Source organism: Oncorhynchus nerka, unplaced genomic scaffold (assembly GCF_034236695.1).
Source record: "Oncorhynchus nerka isolate Pitt River unplaced genomic scaffold, Oner_Uvic_2.0 unplaced_scaffold_99___fragment_2___debris, whole genome shotgun sequence".
Taxonomy (NCBI): Eukaryota; Metazoa; Chordata; class Actinopteri; order Salmoniformes; family Salmonidae; genus Oncorhynchus; species Oncorhynchus nerka.
In genome coordinates, this window is record NW_027039949.1 from 104,468 (window position 1) to 125,000 (window position 20,533).

At 44.2% G+C, this 20,533-nt stretch overlaps 1 protein-coding gene and 5 non-coding genes across 7 annotated transcripts; all 6 read left to right on the top strand.

Annotated features, from left to right (window-relative positions):
- Window positions 1-7,405: 7,405 nt before the first annotated feature.
- LOC115124823 (large ribosomal subunit protein uL4B) lies at window positions 7,406-13,354 on the top strand. Of its 2 annotated transcripts, none has more exons than XM_029654309.2 (10): window positions 7,406-7,513; window positions 8,142-8,313; window positions 8,524-8,630; window positions 9,133-9,271; window positions 9,665-9,789; window positions 10,025-10,154; window positions 10,482-10,638; window positions 12,115-12,198; window positions 12,540-12,660; window positions 13,208-13,354. In XM_029654309.2, the coding sequence occupies exons 1-10, from the start codon at window positions 7,511-7,513 to the stop codon at window positions 13,283-13,285; spliced, it is 1,116 nt and encodes a 371-aa protein (XP_029510169.2). In that variant the 5' UTR covers window positions 7,406-7,510; the 3' UTR covers window positions 13,286-13,354. The 2 variants fall into 2 exon arrangements, with proteins under 2 accessions (XP_029510169.2, XP_029510170.2); XM_029654310.2 differs by having other exon boundaries at window positions 7,481-7,744.
- On the top strand, window positions 7,907-8,005 carry LOC115124829 (small nucleolar RNA SNORD16). The gene has a single exon (XR_003862861.1). It is a non-coding gene; the product is annotated as a small nucleolar RNA SNORD16 (small nucleolar RNA).
- LOC115124828 (small nucleolar RNA SNORD18) lies at window positions 8,378-8,446 on the top strand. Its single transcript, XR_003862860.1, has one exon. It is a non-coding gene; the product is annotated as a small nucleolar RNA SNORD18 (small nucleolar RNA).
- LOC115124824 (small nucleolar RNA SNORD18) lies at window positions 9,893-9,960 on the top strand. Its single transcript, XR_003862856.1, has one exon. It is a non-coding gene; the product is annotated as a small nucleolar RNA SNORD18 (small nucleolar RNA).
- Window positions 11,943-12,010, top strand: LOC115124827 (small nucleolar RNA SNORD18). Its single transcript, XR_003862859.1, has one exon. It is a non-coding gene; the product is annotated as a small nucleolar RNA SNORD18 (small nucleolar RNA).
- LOC115124826 (small nucleolar RNA SNORD18) lies at window positions 12,280-12,347 on the top strand. The gene has a single exon (XR_003862858.1). It is a non-coding gene; the product is annotated as a small nucleolar RNA SNORD18 (small nucleolar RNA).
- Window positions 13,355-20,533: the final 7,179 nt, after the last annotated feature.

Consider the following 20,533-nt stretch of genomic DNA (forward strand, 5'->3'; position numbering starts at 1 on the left):
AGCCACAGTAACCCCGTTGTAGCCACAGTAACCCCGTTGTAGCCACAGTAACCCAGTTGTAGCCACAGTAACCCCGTTGTTGCCCCAGTAACCCAGTTGTAGCCTCAGTAACCCAGTTGTAGCCTAAGTAACCCAGTTGTAGCCACAGTAACCCAGTTGTAGCCCCAGTAACCCAGTTGTAGCCACAGTAACCCAGTTGTAGCCACAGTAACCCAGTTGTAGCCACAGTAACCCAGTTGTAGCCACAGTAACCCAGTTGTAGCCTCAGTAACCCAGTTGTTGCCCCAGTAACCCAGTTGTAGCCTCAGTAACCCAGTTGTAGCCTCAGTAACCCAGTTGTAGCCCAAGTAACCCAGTTGTTGCCGCAGTAACCCAGTTGTAGCACCAGTAACCCAGTTGTAGCCACAGTAACCCAGTTGTAGCCACAGTAACCCAGTTGTAGCCACAGTAACCCAGTTGTAGCCACAGTAACCCAGTTGTAGCCACAGTAGCCCAGTTGTAGCCACAGTAACCCAGTTGTAGCCACAGTAACCCAGTTGTAGCCGCATTAACCCAGTTGTAGCCTCAGTAACCCAGTTGTAGCCTCAGTAACCCAGTTGTAGCCTCAGTAACCCAGTTGTAGCCACAGTAACCCAGTTGTAGCCCCAGTAACCCAGTTGTTGCCGCAGTAACCCAGTTGTAGCACCAGTAACCCAGGTGTTGCCCCAGTAACCCAGTTGTTGCCCCAGTAACCCAGTTGTTGCCGCAGTAACCCAGTTCTAGCCCCAGTAACCCAGTTGTTGCCCCAGTAACCCAGTTGTTAACCCCCCAGTAACCCAGTTTCAGTAAGCCCCAGTAACCCAGTTCTAGCCCCAGTAACCCAGTTGTTGCCCCAGTAACCCAGTTGTTGCTAGCCCCAGTAACCCAGTTCTAGCCCCAGTAACCCAGTTGTTGCCCCAGTAACCCAGTTGTAACCCAGTTGTTGCCGCAGTAACCCAGTTGTAACCCAGTTGTAGCCCCAGTAACCCAGTTGTAGCCCCAGTAACCCAGTTGTTGCCCCAGTAACCCAGTTGTTGCCCCAGTAACCCAGTTGTAGCCCCAGTAACCCAGTTGTTAACCCAGTTGTAACCCAGTTGTAGCCACAGTAACCCAGTTGTAGCCCAGTAACCCCAGTTGTAGCCCCAGTAAGTTGTAGCCCCAGTAACCCAGTTGTAGCCCCAGTAACCCAGTTGTAGCCACAGTAACCCAGTTGTAGCCACAGTAACCCAGTTGTAGCCACAGTAACCCAGTTGTAGCCACAGTAACCCAGTTGTAGCCACAGTAACCCAGTTGTTGCCCCAGTAACCCAGTTGTAACCCAGTTGTAGCCCCAGTAACCCAGTTGTAGCCACAGTAACCCGTTGTAACCCAGCCACAGTAACCCGTTGTAGCCACAGTAACCCAGTTGTTGCCCCAGTAACCCAGTTGTAGCCACAGTAACCCCGTTGTAGCCAGAGTAACCCCGTTGTAGCCACAGTAACCCCATTGTAGCCACAGTAGCCCAGTTGTAGCCACAGTAACCCAGTTGTAGCCACAGTAACCCCGCTGTAGCCACAGTAACCCCGTTGTAGCCACAGTAACCCCGTTGTAGCCACAGTAACCCCGTTGTAGCCACAGTAACCCCGTTGTAGCCACAGTAACCCCGTTGTAGCCACAGTAACCCAGTTGTAGCCACAGTAACCCCGTTGTAGCCACAGTAACCCCGTTGTAGCTTACTGTTCTACTGTTAGTTGGATAGTCATAAACCCTGCCTAGTTCTACTATTCCTCTTCTTAAAATGTGATTTGAAACCCAACCTTAAATTAGAGTCATGATAATTAGGGTTATCATGACATTGTATGATACAGGAATATGTGGCTGTGGAAACCGCAGGTGTGGGGGGAAATCCCACTTCAATTCCAAATGGTCTTTATTAGAAAGGCATGACTTCACTTCCTGAATTGAAATGGCCCTAACTGTGGGAGCCAGAGGGCCAAAGGAACTGCATATGTCTATTTAACAGAGCATGAAAACATGCATGGCTGGGCCATCCCAAATGGCCAGCGAGGGCCCATAGTGCTCTGGTCAAAAGTAGTGCACTATATAGGGAATAGTGTGCAATAGGGCTCTGGTCTAAAGTAGCCTAACTAAATGTAGCATCCCCAGTCCAATCTACTCCAGTCTATCTGGTTATCTGTGTTTCAACTAGTCCTCTTTTCTCCCACCTAACTAAATGTAGCATCCCCAGTCCAATCTACTCCAGTCTATCTGGTTATCTGTGTTTCAACTAGTCCTCTTTTCTCCCACCTAACTAAATGTAGCATCCCCAGTCCAATCTACTCCAGTCTAAAGTAGTGTTTCAACTAGTCCTCTTTTCTCCCACCTAACTAAATGGGAACTATCTGGGTGCAATAGTCCTCTCTGGTCTAAAGTAGCATCCCCAGTCCAATCTACTCCAGTCTATCTGGATCTGTGTTTCAAGGGTCTCCCACCTACTAAAGGGCATCCCCAGTCCAATCTACTCCAAGTTATCTGTGTTTCAACTAGTCCTCTTTTCTCCACCTACTAAATGGGAATAGGGTTCCATTCAGGACAGTCCAATCTACTCCAGTCTATCTGGTTATCTGTGTTTCAACTAGTCCTCTTTTCTCCCACCTAACTAAATGTGAGTCCAATCTACTCCAGGGAGGCTGCAGGAGTCTGTAAATGTGATCCCCGTGATCTGGTTATCTGTGTTTCAACAGTGACTAAAGGCTGCAGGAGTCTGTCTATCTGGTGACCGTGATTCAACTAGACTAAATTGTGAGGGGAGGCTGCAGGAGTCTGTAATGTGATGTGACCGTGATAACGACAGTGAGGGGAGGCTGCAGGAGTCTAGAGACATAATGTAATGTGACCGTGATAACATATCTAGTGAGACATAATACCACAGCCTACTAACATAACTACTGGGAGGCTGCTAGAGAGTCTGTAATGTGACCGTGATACCACAGCCTACTAACATATCAGTGAGGGGAGGCTGCAGGAGTCTAACATAATGTGACCGTGATAACATATCTAGTGAGGAGGCTCCAGGAGTCTGTAATGTGACTACGTGAACATAAGTGAGGGGAGGCTGCAGGAGTCTAACATAATGTGACCGCCTACTAACGACAGTGAGGAGGCTAACATAACTACTGTCTGTAATGTAATACTGTCCTCTCCGTGATAACGACAGTGAGGGGAGGCTGCAGGAGTCTGTAACATGTGATGTGAGACGTAATAACGCCTACTAAGTGAGGGAGGCTGCAGGACCTCTAACATAACTACTGTCCTCTCCTAGAGATACTAACATACTACTGAGCCAGTGACTGGGGAGGCTGCAGGAGTCTAACATACTACTGTCCTCCCTAGAGACATAATACCACAGCCTACTAACATATGACGACTAAGTGAGGGGAGGCTGCAGGAGTCTAACATAACTACTGTCCTCTCCTGACCGCCTACTAACGACTACTGTGAGGGAGGCTGCAGAGACATAATACCACAGCCTACTAAATAACTACTGACCGTATAACATACTACTGTGAGAGGGGAGGCTGCAGGAGTCTGTATCTATGTGACCGTGATACCACAGCCTACTAACAGTGACTGGGGAGGCTGCAGGAGTCTAACATATCTACTGTCCTCTCCTGAGACGTGATAACAGCCTACAGTGAGGGGAGGCTGCAGAGAGTCTAACATATCTACTGTGATGTGACCCTGATAACGACTACTGTGAGGAGGCTCTCCAGAGAGTGTTTAACAACTAGTCCTCTTTTCTCCCACCTAACTAAATGTCCTCTCCTAGACATATCCCCAGTACCACAATCTACTGTCCTCTCCAGTCTATCTGGTTATCTGTGTTTCAACTAGTCCTCTTTTCTCCCACCTAACTAAATGTAGCATCCCCAGTCCAATCTACTCCAGTCTATCTGGTTATCTGTGTTTCAACTAGCCTACTAACATAACCATCCTCCTCTACTGTTTCTCCCACCTAACTAAATGCCTACTAACATAGCATCCCCAGTCCAATCTACATAACTACAGTCTCTCTGGTTATCTGTGTCCTCTCCTTTCAACTAACATATCTCTTTTCCTAAATTGAAGAGGAATCCCAAACCTGCACCAATGTTTGTTTGTAAATTCATGATAATAGAGACATAATACCACAGCCTACTAACATATCTACTGTCCTCTCCTAGAGACATAATACCACAGCCTACTAACATAACTACTGTCCTCTCCTAGAGACATAATACCACAGCCTACTAACATATCTACTGTCCTCTCCTAGAGACATAACACAGCCTACTAACATATCTACTGTCCTCTCCTAGAGACATAATACCACAGCCTACTAACATATCTACTGTCCTCTCCTAGAGACATAATACCACAGCCTACTAACATATCTACTGTCCTCTCCTAGAGACATAATACCACAGCCTACTAACATATCTACTGTCCTCTCCTAGAGACATAAACACAGCCTACTAAACATATACCACAGCCTACTAACATATCTACTGTCCTCTCCTAGAGACATAATACCACAGCCTACTAACATATCTACTGTCCTCTCCTAGAGACATAATACCACAGCCTACTAACATATCTACTGTCCTCTCCTAGAGACATAATACCACAGCCTACTAACATATCTACTGTCCTCTCCTAGAGACATAATACTGTCCTCTCCTAGAGACACCACAGCCTACTAACATATCTACTGTCCTCTCCTAGAGACATAATACCACAGCCTACTAACATAACTACTGTCCTCTCCTAGAGACATAATACCACAGCCTACTAACATAACTACTGTCCTCTCCTAGAGACATAATACCACAGCCTACTAACATATCTACTGTCCTCTCCTAGAGACATAATACCACAGCCTACTAACATAACTATCTACTGTCCTCTCCTAGAGACATAATACCACAGCCTACTAACATATCTACTGTCCTCTCCTAGAGACATAATACCACAGCCTACTAACATAACTACTGTCCTCTCCTAGAGACATAATACCACAGCCTACTAACATAACTACTGTCCTCTCCTAGAGACATAAGCCTACTAACACAGCCTACTAACATACTAACATACTGTCCTCTCCTAGAGACATAATACCACAGCCTACTAACATATCTACTGTCCTCTCCTAGAGACATAATACCACAGCCTACTAACATAACTACTGTCCTCTCCTAGAGACATAATACCACAGCCTACTAACATAACTATCTACTGTCCTCTCCTAGAGACATAACACAGCCTACTAACATATCTACTGTCCTCTCCTAGAGACATAATACCACAGCCTACTAACATAACTACTGTCCTCTCCTAGAGACATAATACCACAGCCTACTAACATAACTACTGTCCTCTCCTAGAGACATAATACCACAGCCTACTAACATAACTATCTACTGTCCTCTCCTAGAGACATAATACCACAGCCTACTAACATATCTACTGTCCTCTCCTAGAGACATAATACCACAGCCTACTAACATATCTACTGTCCTCTCCTAGAGACATAATACCACAGCCTACTAACATATCTACTGTCCTCTCCTAGAGACATAATACCACAGCCTACTAACATATCTACTGTCCTCTCCTAGAGACATAATACCACAGCCTACTAACATATCTACTGTCCTCTCCTAGAGACATACCACAGCCTACTAACACAGCCTACTACCACAACATAACTACTGTCCTCTCCTAGAGACATAATACCACAGCCTACTAACATATCTACTGTCCTCTCCTAGAGACATAATACCACAGCCTACTAACATATCTACTGTCCTCTCCTAGAGACATAATACCACAGCCTACTAACATAACTACTGTCCTCTCCTAGAGACATAATACCACAGCCTACACGGAGGGGGGCTGGAGAGAAGACAGGGGCAATAGGCTCTAGCTCAGCAGATACCTTCTCAAGCCACAGATGCTGCAAGACATATGAGATCAGACAGGATGTGGAACGATGACTAGCTAGCTGCACAAGCAACAGTGGTTAACATAACGCATTGGACCAGAGATAGTGTGCCAACGTGTATGTGCGTAGCATACTGACGCCATGGACCAGAGCTACTGACTCACTCAATACATGAGACCAACGTCTACAGGTAACGCGGACATACCATGAGACTTGCAGACCACATAGCTTCAACACGCATAATGTGCAGCCCACCAAGGCCAGCCCAACCTGGGTTGGAAAATGGGGTTTCATAGTTCTAGAAAGAGGCCGAGTTCCTGACTTGGAATTCCGAGTTGCAAGACCATTCAAAACGATTTTTCCCAAAGGGAGCTCGTTTTTTCTGAGTTGCCAGTTGTCTTGAACGCACTGAAGTTGGAGATTTCTGAGTTGCCAGTTATCTGGCAGAACTGGACACTAAGACGTCTCAGGACATGGTGATGCTTGGCTGGATATATACATGTAAACTAATTATGGAAATATCTGTATAAATAGGGTGGATTGATTGATTGCAACTCTTCAGTAAAGCAAGCAAAAACACGTTGTTTTCTCACAGATGAAGACTGGTCTGTTGCCACTGTAGATGTCAGGTAACGTTGAAGGATTCCCTCCCAGTGTCTGGATATCTTCCTCATAAATACTGGATTATATGCATTAATCTTGAAGATTTCTGAATTCAAACGCATTAAAACATTGCTTATTTAGTTAGCTTGCTAACTAGATACATATGTCTGTCGTTAGTAAACGTTAACTAACTAAGCTAGTTAGTTACAAAACAATAACAGGCAAAGATTGAAAAGAGACAGATAGATTACTTATACAAGCTAGACAAACATTTGAAAACATTACCTCACCGAAGAATACTTTTTTTTTTTAACTGTAAAGCATTGTTGAATATCCTCTAGCACATTTCATTAGGTAGATAGTTAGCATAGTTAAATACATAAAAATATGTTTTTAAGTCTGAAAATCGTAAATAAAAATTGGAAAACGGTGACGGCAGTTGACGATTTCACTTGATGTTGGCGCGAAAACGGCCAGTGAATTAATAACGTCATGATATCAGTCAGCACAACGAACACAATTTATTTTTTATTTGTATCAATAACTATTTTAATGTGAGACAAAATAAGTATTTTGGAACATGTGGTAACTACATTTAATTATGAAAAATAAATAATTATCACGAAAGTAGTCCGGTCACCACCCTTGTTTCCTCCGCCTTATTGCACAGTAGAGACCTAGATTGTCCTATTTATAAGTTGTTTTCGCCGTTGTATAGTATTTCAATATCAGTATTTAACTGGAGAAATCTATATTGACTTAGAATAGAAACATTTGCCTCTATAGTATTGCATTTATTTAAGTTGCCGGAAGTGTGACGACGTCGGAAGCATATATCGTGTGAGTTGCATTGCCAACTTCCTTTTCTACTGTATCTTCCATTGAGTGAGGAGCGTGGTTCTCGGGGAGCCGAAACACAAATATAAAAATGGTGAGAATCCTAGCTAATTTGTTTCAATTGTATATACCATTTGGCGTCAGCGTTAGTGAGTAAGGTATAGTCGCAAACCGAACACTTGTCTCGCTACAATCTTTACAAGGAAATGCCATTTAACTCATTCCATGTCGAAGCTGACACGAGGCGACATTTTGGATGGGCACGGTTCTAGCCAAGTCACATGTACTTTCCTTGCAACCACAGGCCGGGTTTGCTCAATTATAGGTGAGATTCGTAAACCAGTATACCTTTCTTCATTAAACTGTTCTGAATATGTACTTAGTAAACCATAACTCAGTTAGACCTTTGCCAGGTGTGCTACCTACAAACATGCCATTATGTCGTGATTTTACTTTTCATATATTGCAGTACTTAACTACATTTACTTGCTATGATGGTGTAATTTGCGTCCTACTTTGCGATCAGTCGACAGATGCCTACTGTCATATGCTGGCGCAAGTGAATGACGACAGCTGAGTCTGAGCAAGATTGCAAACTAGCTATATTAGCCAAAGTTAACCAACAGAGTCCCATCTGAAATGTTTAACTATCAACATGCGATTGGGTACATTGTAACCTACTGCGAGATTTATCAGATTTCCCTGACCTTTGTCTTCCCCAGGCTTGTGCCCGGCCTTTAATCTCTATCTACTCCGAGAAAGGAGAGAGTTCAGGCAAAAATGTCGTTATGCCTGCCGTGTTCAAGGCTCCCATCCGCCCGGACATTGTCAACTTTGTACACACCAACATGCGCAAGAACAACCGTCAGCCCTATGCTGTCAGCAAACTGGCCGGTGAGTGACTATTTAAGCATGTATTCAATCAAATAAACATGGCTTTTTGGAGACAGGTTACAAGCTTTAATGATTAGTTTCCACTTCGGTCCGTGTTTCTGAAAGCAGTGATTATACTAGAAGTACTGAAGGGCTTTGTCTGTACCATAAAAACACAGCCTATTTTGGTGTGTGTATAGAGGACAGGTTCTAATGCACTCTGGGTACCAGGTCATCAGACAAGCGCGGAGTCCTGGGGTACAGGCCGAGCCGTGGCTCGTATTCCTCGTGTGAGGGGAGGTGGTACCCATCGCTCCGGCCAGGGAGCCTTCGGAAATGTATCCTTCTCCGACAGACTAAATTAAAAATGTCCTATTAATCTTGCCAACGTCCATCGGGTACAAATGTGCTACCGGGGTTCTGTTCATTATGGCTCATTGTGACTTCTTTTCTGTTAATTTGAGTTAATTAGTTTCTGATTGTACAAGTGGCACCTCTGTTTTAGTGTTCATCCGTTTGTTGCCTAATGAACAAAGCCCTGGTAATGCATGCTGAGGTGGACTAGACATTCACACGCCTTGCAGTGATGGTGTAATTTGCATCCTGTGAACGGTGACATTATGCCTGATGATGTCGTATGCTGTGGCACAAGTGGCTGACGAACATTGAGTCTGAGCAAAGCGCCTAAATTCATTTAGGGCCGGTTTCCCGAGACACAGACTAGTCCTAGACTAAAGACCACTTAATGTTGATTTCCCGCGACTTAATGTCTGAAAAACTGGCCAAAAAGATAACGGATCTTAATGCTTTGTTTAGCCGTTCCTTGACCCCTGTGACTAGATGTGTCGTGGAGGTCGCATGTTCGCACCCACCAAGACGTGGCGCCGTTGGCACCGCAGGATCAACACTACCCAGAAGCGTTACGCCATCTGCTCTGCCCTGGCCGCCTCCGCCCTGCCCGCACTTGTCATGTCCAAAGGTATGCTGTTGTACTCACTGCATAGCTTAGTCTTCTTACCAGTGTAAATATCTATTTAACCTTTATACAAGGTCTCATTTTTAAGGTAAGACTCTTGTTGCTAGACGCCTGTTGTGTATTTAAGAAATCACAGGCTCTTGAAAGAGTTCAGGATTTTGGCAAGGGGCCCCTTTTCTGCTTCCCCAGAGATTATATATTTTTACCTTTTTAATTTAACTAGGCAAGTCAGTTGAGAACAATTTCTTATTTTCAATGGCACTAGCGATGTAGGGTGATGTGACGACGCTGGCACTTTTGATCCCCCAACTTCAGTGTCTCGCTCCCTTCACAAGATGATACTTGTGGAACTAGGTGGCTGTAAATCTCTTAACTACAGGGCCTCTCCTCCTCCAGGACACCGCATTGAGGAGATCCCAGAGGTCCCCCTGGTAGTTGACGACAAAGTGGAGGGTTACAAGAAGACTAAAGAGGCCGTGCTGCTGCTAAAGAAACTCAAAGCCTGGAACGACATCAAAAAGGTTGATATAGCTTATAGGTTAATATATATATATTATACATGTAGCTAGTTACTACTGTCTCACTGGTCAGTGTTCCTCCTTCCTCTTCTTATGAGTGACCACGAGGCGATGATGAGGTTCCACTTCAGGTCCGTGTTTCTGAATCCTGATTTGAATGGAAGTCCTGAGCCATGGTGTGATCGTGAAATTGAGTGTCCTTGGATGAGATTAATGTGCCCCCTGTGTGTGTGTGCAGGTGTACGCGTCACAACGCATGCGAGCTGGCAAAGGTAAGATGAGGAATCGCAGGCGTATCCAACGCAAAGGACCGTGCATCATCTACAACCAGGATCAAGGTGTCACCAAGGCCTTCAGAAACATCCCTGGTATGTACTGGCTAGAGGGGACCCGGGGGGGGGGGGGGGTGTGTTCTGAAACCTCATTATCAGTTGTCATATTTTTTGCATTACAACAAAACATGAATAATGGATAGGGGTTTTCTGTAAAAGGATAATGGCGAATGTCGTTCTGTACTGAAGAGCATCTGCCACTCTAAATGACCAATGTAGACCCTCTTCTTTTCAAAGGACACTGTCTTGCTGTAGATGCCACTGTAGAAAATGGAGTTTGGGTCTCTTAAAAAATATTTTTTAATGTCCCTAAGTGCCTCTTCTCAATACTAAAATGTAACTGTCCTCCCATCCCTCTACCAGGCATCACCCTACAGAACGTGAACAAGCTGAACCTGCTGAGGCTCGCCCCTGGTGGTCATGTCGGCCGTTTCTGTATCTGGACCGAATCTGCCTTCCGTAAGCTGGACCAGCTCTATGGGACCTGGCGCAAGTCTGCCTCTCTCAAGGTGGACTACAAGTCAGTAAAACGAGGGTTACGTGGGCCTAATCCTAATTGGACTCTTGTGGAGTTCTGTTGATTTGATAGAAATTTGACCAGGTTACTTAAACCAGTCTAGCCTATCAAGGTTGAGCTACTACTAGCGTTAGGTGACGCGACAATGTCCACTAGGACAGAATTCTACAGGAACACACTAAACAAATGTTTTACTAAATGTCAATATAATCATCAAAATAAATAATTAGAAAACTTGAAGGTGGGTGGGGGCGGCGCGTGTCGGGCGGGTGGGTGGGTGGGGCGGGGGACAGGGGAAGTAGCACTAGTTGCTGCCGTAGCTTGTAGCGTCAGTTTGTCTAAAGTGTTTCTACCATGTAGTCCTGCCTGTCTTGACTGAATCAAGTCGTTCTAAAGCTAGCTACAGTATCTAGGCTCATTGAGGCTCTTTTACTGCGCTCTCAGTCTTTGTCTATAACAGCTAAGTATGAAACAGCTGACCTGTTGGTTGGATCATTGTAGCCTACTCCTCATTTAGCCAACCCAATTCAGTCATTTTGTTGTATCGATTAGAAATCTCCCACTTCAACATGGAGCCTCTGACTGTAAAGCAGCTTTGATGTACAATAACAACCAGCTACTGTATATGTGTGTAGGCTATGGTTGTCTTTAATGAGATGCACTCATTTAAAACTGTTGAATGTAGTCGTCTTTGTTAAAATACTTTGTCTCTAAAGAATACTCTCCCAAGTAATAGAATATTGTTTGTTGGGATAGTGGAATGACTGTTATTTTTTTTTACACAATTCCTTTTTGGGGTAAACTACCTTCATAGTTATAAATAAAGAATCTGTTACCGGTTACCGTCAGACGAGTCTCGTGTGGTTCGTAGAACATCCCCTTTCCTCAGTGGGGTCCAGTTTGGTAGCTTCCGCGCGGTTTGGGCTACAAACCAACGTTGGCACATCGGCAGTTCTGACTTGGTAATGTCCTAACATCTCCCGGTGTATGGGGTGTACTTACTATTGGGCCTTAACTTACCAGTTTGTTGAAAGTTGAAGTTTGTCGTTTCAACTAGTTAGTGATGTTAACCAGTTGGGCATCATGTTGTAGTGTTACCCCAGCTCAGTCCTCCAGAACCCCTCAACAAAGCACTTTTTTTAGTGTGTAGCCCTGAACAAACTTGCCTTGATTCAACTCTGGGGGCTTGGTTACTTGACCAGCTGAATCAGGTGTGCTTGTCCGGGTCAACAGCAATGTGTTGGGAGTTGCTCAAGGACGGGCCTTCAGTGTGTTGGTTAGTAACAGATTTGAGAGCTATTTAATTTCTACAGTGATGAGCTTCCACTTCGGTCCGTGTTTCTGAATCCTGATATCTACCAGAAGTTCTGAGTTTTAATGAAATGCTCTAATGGTCTGTTGCTAAACCCCCCCCCAACCTTAGAGGTACTGCCAGTTGTATTCTGACCTCTGTCATGTCTCTGTCTGTCCCACCTCCAGTCTGCCCATGCACAAGATGACCAACACAGATCTGAGCAGGATTCTGAAGAGTGAGGAGATCCAGAAAGCACTTCGTGCACCAAAGTAAGCCCCGCTCACTTTCTATTGTGCAGAGCATTATGGGTACACTTAGTATGATGTTGCATTATCCTCCATTGTGACATGAAGCCTTGATGAGGTTCCACTTCAGGTCCGTGTTTCTGAATCCTGATTTGAATGGAAGTCCTGAGCTATTCCAATAGGTTGCATCCCGAATGACCCGTTCCCCATAATGCACTACTGTTGATCGGGGCCAATAGGGCTCAGGTCTAAAGTAGTGCACTGTGTAACAAAGTGTTCCATTTGGTTGATGTTACCATTAACAACATGAAGGTTCACTCAATGCTGCTAGATTTGAACCCCTCCTGAACCTGTCCTCCTCACAGCAAGAAGATCAGGCGCAGAGTCCTGAAGAAGAACCCCCTGAAGAACCTGAGAATAATGATGAAGCTGAACCCTTACGCCAAGACAGCCAGACGTCAAGCCATCCTGCTGCATGACCCGGCTGTGAGTAGACACCCAAAATGGCCGACTAGGGCTCTCAGTTGCATTTGAAGTCCTGTATAATAGGGGAAACTGGTTTACCATTGGGGCATACTCCTGGAGTCTTACTCTAGGCTTAATCTGTGGTGAAACCACCCCAAATTATCAATGTTTGTAGTGTGGGAGTGGTGAGTAACAGAATGAGCTATTTAATTCTACACGGAGCTTCCACTTTAGTCTGCGTTTCTGAATCCTGATATCTAGCTGAAGTTCTGAAATGAAGCCTCTGAAATACTCCCCATTGCACCTAAACGATGTGACACTAGTATATCATCAAATCTCTGCTTCTGGTTTGCCTAGTTAAATAAATACAATTCGATCTACCTCTATTCATACATTGAAATTGACCCACCCCTTCATCAATATCCTATATTGTCCTAATGACAAGTCTCTCTCCCGCGGCCCCTGCGTTCTCAATTCAATTTAAGAGCTTTATTGGCAAAACAAGTGAATTGGATGATAAACAGTATACATTAACACTAGACATTACCTTCCTGCTCTTTCTTCCCAGATCAAGGCCAAGATGCTGAAGCCTAAGAAGAAGCTGTCCAAGGCGGCCCCAGCCAAGGCGACCCCTGCCAAGGCATAGAGCAGCTCGTCTCTTCTAACAGACTTTGGGGTTCGGAGATGGTTTCAAATAAAATATGTAGAAAAACCATTTATTTCTGCAGTCTTGATAACTCTTGGATTTGGCCCGTCAGGGACCCTTAAATGAACGAGTGCTACCTTCTGTTGTTGAAAGCGACCATGCAATGCTTTCAGATAAAATACCTAATTTATTAACATTATTTAATAATTAATTAATTAACATTATTTTACATATGCTTATTAAAGCACCTGTACACTACAGTTGAAGTCGGAAGTTTACATACACCTTAGCCAAATACATTTAAACTCTGTTTTTCACAATTCTTGACATTTAATTCTAGTAAAAATTCCCTGTCTTAGGTCAGTTAGGATCACCACTATTTTAAGAATGTGAAATGTCAGAATAATAGTAGAGAGAATGATTTATTTCAGCTTTATTTCTTTCATCACATTCCCAGTGGGTCAGAAGTTTACATACACTAAATTAGTATTTTGTAGCATTGCCTTTAAATGGTTTAACTTGGGTCAAACGTTTCAGGTAGCCTTCCACAAGCTTCCCACAATAAGTTGGGTGAATTTATGGCCCATTCCTCCTGACAGAGCTGGTGGAACTGAGTCAGGTTTGTAGGCCTCCTTGCTCGCACATGCTTTTTCAGTTTTGCCCACACATTTTCTATAGGATTGAGGTCAGGGCTTTGTGATGGCCACTCCAATACCTTCACTTTGTTGTCCTTAAGCCATTTTTCCACAACTTTCGCAGTATGCTTGGGGTCATTGTCTATTTGGAAGCTCCATTTGCGACCATGTTTTGACTTCTTGACTGGTGTCTTGATGTTGCTTCAATACACATTAGTTTCTGACCTCTGTGATGCCATCTATTTTGTGAAGTGCACCAGTCCCTCCTGCAGCAAAGCACCTCCACAACATGTGCTGCCACCCCCGTGCTTCACGGTTGGGATGGTGTTCTTCGGCTTGCAAGAGTCCCTTTTTCCTCCAAACATAACGATGGTCATTACGGCCAAACAGTTCTATTACTGTTTCATCAGAGCAGAGGACATTCCTCCAAAAAGTACAATCTTTGTCCCCATGTGCAGTTGCAAACCTCTGGCTTTTTTATGGCGGTTTTGGAGCAGTGGCTTCTTCCTTGCTGAGCCACCTTTCAGGTTATGTTGATATAGGACTCGTTTTACTGTGGATATAGATACTCTTGTACCTGTTTCCTCCAGCATCTTAACAGGGTCCTTTGCTGTTCTTGAATTGATGTGCACTTTTGGACCGCACCTAAACCTGTACACCTAGCGTTCATCTTTAGGAGACAGCTGTGTTGTACTGTCTCCTTCTAGCTGATCTGTACACCTAGCTGTGTGTGGACCTGTACACCTAGCTGTTGTGTGGTCCCACCTAGCTGGTGTTTATACACCTAGCTTGTTTGTACAGACACCTAGCTGTGTTGTGGACCTTCAGCTGGGATTTGGACCTGTACACCTTGCTGCCATTGGACCTGTACACCTAGCTGTGTTGTACTGTAATGGACCTGTACACCTAGCCTGTGGACACCTAGCTGTGTTGTACTGTAATACTGACCTGTACACCTAGCTGTGTTGTACTGTAATACTGGACCTGTACACCTAGCTGTGTTGTACTGTAATACTGGACCTGTGCACCTAGCTGTGTTGTATTGGACCTGTACACCTAGCTGTGTTGTATTGGACCTGTACACCTAGCTGTGTTGTATTGTAATACTGAACCTGTACACCTAGCTGTGTTGTACTGTAATACTGGACCTGTACACCTAGCTGTGTTGTACTGTAATACTGGACCTGTGCACCTAGCTGTGTTGTTGTATTGGACCTGTACACCTAGCTGTGTTGTATTGGACCTGTACACCTAGCTGTGTTGTACTGGACCTGTACACCTAGCTGTGTTGTATTGGACCTGTACACCTAGCTGTGTTGTATTGGACCTGTACACCTAGCTGTGTTGTATTGGACCTGTACACCTAGCTGTGTTGTATTGGACCTGTACACCTAGCTGTGTTGTATTGGACCTGTACACCTAGCTGTGTTGTATTGGACCTGTACACCTAGCTGTGTTGTATTGGACCTGTACACCTAGCTGTGTTGTATGTGGACCTGTGGACCACCTAGCTGTGTTGTGTTGTATAGCTGTGTTGGACCTGTACACCTAGCTGTGTTGTACTGGACCTGTACACCTAGCTGTGTTGTACTGGACCTGTACACCTAGCTGTGTTGTACTGGACCTGTACACCTAGCTGTGTTGTACTGGACCTGTACACCTAGCTGTGTTGTACTGTAATACTGGACCTGTACACCTAGCTGTGTTGTACTGTAATACTGGACCTGTGCACCTAGCTGTGTTGTACTGTAATACTGGACCTGTGCACCTAGCTGTGTTTTATTGGACCTGTACACCTAGCTGTGTTGTATTGTAATACTGGACCTGTACACCTAGCTGTGTTGTACTGTAATACTGGACCTGTGCACCTAGCTGTGTTGTACTGTAATACTGGACCTGTGCACCTAGCTGTACTGGACCTGTACACCTAGCTGTGTTGTACTGTAATTGTACACCTAGCTGTGTTGTACTGTACCTGTACTATACTGGACCTGTGCACCTAGCTGTGTTGTATTGTAATACTGGACCTGTGCACCTAGCTGACCTGTGCACCTAGCTGTGTTGTATTGTAATACTGGACCTGTGCACCTAGCTGTGTTGTATTGTAATACTGGACCTGTGCACCTAGCTGTGTTGTATTGTAATACTGGACCTGTACACCTAGCTGTGTTGTATTGTAATACTGGACCTGTACACCTAGCTGTGTTGTATTGTAATACTGGACCTGTAGCTGTGTTGTATACTGGACCTAGCTGTGTTGTTGTATTGGACCTGTACACCTAGCTGGACCTGTACACCTAGCTGTGTTGTATGGACCTGTACAATACTGGACCTGTACACCTAGCTGTGTTGTGGACCTGTACACCTAGCTGTGGACCTGGACCTGTACACCTAGCTGTGTTGTACTGGACCTGTACACCTAGCTGTGTTGTACTGGACCTGTACACCTAGCTGTGTTGTACTGTAATACTGGACCTGTGCACCTAGCTGTGTTTTGTTGGACCTGTGCACCTAGCTGTTTTGTACTGGACCTGTGCACCTAGCTGTGTTGTACTGGACCTGTACACCTAGCTGTGTACTGGACCTGTAGCTGTGTTGTATACTGGACCTGTACACCTAGCTGTGTTGTACTGGACCTGTACACCTAGCTGTGTTGTACTGTGACCTTGTACTGGACCTGTACACCTAGCTGTGTTGTACTGTAATACTGGACCTGTACACCTAGCTGTGTTGTACTGGACCTGTACACCTAGCTGTGTTGTACTGGACCTGTACACCTAGCTGTGTTGTATTGGACCTGTACACCTAGCTGTGTTGTATTGGACCTGTACACCTAGCTGTGTTGTACTGGACCTGTACACCTAGCTGTGTTGTACTGGACCTGTACACCTAGCTGTGTTGTACTGGACCTGTACACCTAGCTGTGTTGTACTGGACCTGTACACCTAGCTGTGTTGTACTGGACCTGTACACCTAGCTGTGTTGTACTGGACCTGTACACTAGCTACTGGACCTGTGCTTGTTGTACTGGACCTGTACACCTAGCTGTGTTTGGGGTCAGGACCTAGCTGGGTCAGGAGACACTGTGGACCTGTACACCTAGCTGTGTTGTCCGACCATACACCCGGACAGCTGGGCCAAACAGGCAGGATATAACCCCACCCACTTTACCTGTAACCTAGCTGTTGTACTGGAGCACTGGACCAGCCCCCACACCACTAGACTGGGACATCTTCAACCACCAACTTACCATCCTGAGACAAGGTACACCTAGCTGTGTTGTACTGGACCTGTATAGCCCACAAAGATCTCCGCCACGGCACAACTCAAGGTGGGGCGCCAACCCATCCCGTCAGTGACTCAACCCACTCAAGTGACTCACCCCTCCTATGGATGGCATGGAAGAGCACCAGTAAGCCAGTGACTCAGTCCCCTATTCTGTTCTATAGAGGCAAATATCACCTTCTAGTTCGCTCTGTTTTTTTGTTGATTCTTTCCAATGTGTCAAGTAATTATATTTTTGTTTTCTCATGATTTGGTTGGGTCTAATTGTGCTGCTGTCCTGGGGTTCTGTGGAGTGTGTTTGTGAACAGAGGACTCACTTGCTTAGGGGACTCTTCTCCAGGTTCATCTCTCTGTTGGTGATGGATTTGTTATGGAAGGTTTGGGAATCGCTTCCTTTTAGGTGATTGTAGAATTGAACGACTTTATTTGGTGTGTTACATTTTTTATGAATTTGTGTTTGGTGAGTGAACCCCAGACCTCACAATCATAAAGGGCAATGGTTCTATAACTGATCCAAGTATTTTTAGCCAGATCCTAATTGGTAGGTTGAATTTTATGTTCCTTTTGATGGCATGAGGCCCTTCTTGCCTTGTCTCTCAGATCGCTCACAGCTTTGTGGAAGTTACCTGTGGCGCTGATCTTTAGGCCGAGGTATGTATAGTTTTTTTGTGTGCTATAGGGCAACGGTATCTAGATGGAATTGGGCCTGTAAGTAAGCATTTCACTAAGGTCTACACCTGTTGTATTCGGCGCACATGACAAATAAACTTTTGATTTGGTGGACATTCTGTCAGTCAGAATGATAATTTCACGCTCACTCAACTTGAGACATGAGTGGCATTCTGTTGTGTGACAAAACTGCACATTTTAGAGTGACCTTTTATTGTCCCCAGCACAAGGTGCACCTGTGTAATGATCATGCTGTTTAATCAGCTTCTTGCTATGACACACCTGTCAGGTGGATGGATTATCTTGTCAAGGAGAAATTATTTCTAACAGGGATGTAAACAAATTATTGCACAAAATTTGAGCGAAATAAGCTTTTTATGCAAATCTTTTATTTCAGCTCATGAAACATGGGTTAGGGTTAGGGCTAACAACAAACTTTACATGTTGCGTTTATGTTCAGTCTAATTGTAAAATAAGAAATAGCTTATTTTAAACAAAACCAGATGGCTCCATAATATTGTTTATTTAATCTATAGAAAGCCAGAGGCACACTCAGACATAATTTGCAAACGTGTGTTTAGTGAGTCCACCAGATCAGAGGCAGTAGGGATACCCAGGGATATTCTCAGTTTAGTGAGTCCTCCAGATCAGAGACAGTAGGGATGACCAGGGATGTTCTCTGTTTAGTGAGTCCTCCAGATCAGAGGCAGTAGATGACCAGGGATGTTCTCTGTTTAGAGAGTCCTCCAGATCAGAGACAGTAGGGTTCTCTGTTTAGAGTCCTCCAGATCAGGGCAGTAGATGACCAGGGATGTTCTCTGTTTAGTGATGACCAGGGATGTTCTCTGTTTAGAGAGTCCTCCAGATCAGAGGCAGTAGATGACCAGGGATGTTCTCTGTTTAGTGAGTCCACCAGATCAGAGGCAGTAGGGATGATCAGGGATGTTCTCTGTTTAGTGAGTCCACCAGATCAGAGGCAGTAGGGAGGACGAGGGATGTTCTCTTGATAAGAGTGAATTGGACCATTTTCCTGTCCTGTTAAGCATTCAAAATGTATATTTTGGGTGTCAGGAAAAATGTATGGAGTAAAGTAAATTATTTTCTTTCGGAATGTAGTGAATGAAAAGTTATAAATAGTAAAGTATAAATAGAGTACAGATACCCCAAATAACGATTTAAGTTAAACTTTAAAGTGTTTTTACTTTAGGTACTTTACACCACTGATGATGATCGAAGATCAGCACTCCTACTCTGAGAGGCTTTGTGAGCGCAGAGATCCTCTATGTGGACCAGCTAAGGAGCAACTGGAGGAGGAGATAATGTCCCCAATGGAGGACAGGAAGCGCTGGAGGACCAACTTTTCATTTTGATCTACAGAAGGGATTTAGAGAATCTAACCCTGTCAATCTGATTGGTAAAATCATGGGTAGAATCATAGAAATAAAATCTAGTTTCTACATCTCTGCTTTTCATCCAGTGGATTCCAGACGACCTGATGGTGCATCATCTTGACAAGGGCCCATAGGTCTACATCCTAGTGCACTATGGGATACCGTATATTATATTATATAGGCCTACATCCTAGTGCACTATGGGATACCGTATATTATGTAGGGCTACATCCTAGTGCACTATGGGATATTATATAGGGCTACATCCTAGTGCACTATGGGATACTGTATATTATACAGGACTACATCCTAGTGCACTATGGGATACTGTGTATTATATAGGACTACATCCTAGTGTACTATGGGATACTGTATATTATATAGGACTACATCCTAGTGCATTATGGGATACTGTATATTATACAGGACTACATCCTAGTGCACTATGGGATACTGTATATTATATAGGGCTACATCCTAGTGTACTATGGGATACTGTATATTATATTATATAGGGCTACATCCTAGTGCACTATGGGATACTGTATATTATATTATATAGGGCTACATCCTAGTGCATTATGGGATACTGTATATTATATAGGGCTACATCCTAGTGCACTATGGGATACTGTATATTATATTATATAGGGCTACATCCTAGTGCACTATGGGATACTGTATATTATATAGGGCTACATCCTAGTGCACTATGGGATACTGTATATTATATAGGACTACATCCTAGTGCACTATGGGATACTGTATATTATATAGGGCTACATCCTAGTGTACTATGGGATACTGTATATTATATAGGGCTACATCCTAGTGCATTATGGGATACTGTATATTATATAGGACTACATCCTAGTGCACTATGGGATACTGTATATTATATAGGACTACATCCTAGTGCATTATGGGATACTGTATATTATACAGGACTACATCCTAGTGCACTATGGGATACTGTATATTATATAGGGCTACATCCTAGTGCACTATGGGATACTGTATATTATATTATATAGGGCTACATCCTAGTGCACTATGGGATACTGTATATTATATAGGGCTACATCCTAGTGTACTATGGGATACTGTATATTATATAGGGCTACATCCTAGTGCACTATGGGATACTGTATATTATATAGGACTACATCCTAGTGTACTATGGGATACTGTATATTATATAGGGCTACATCCTAGTGCACTATGGGATACTGTATATTATATAGGACTACATCCTAGTGCATTATGGG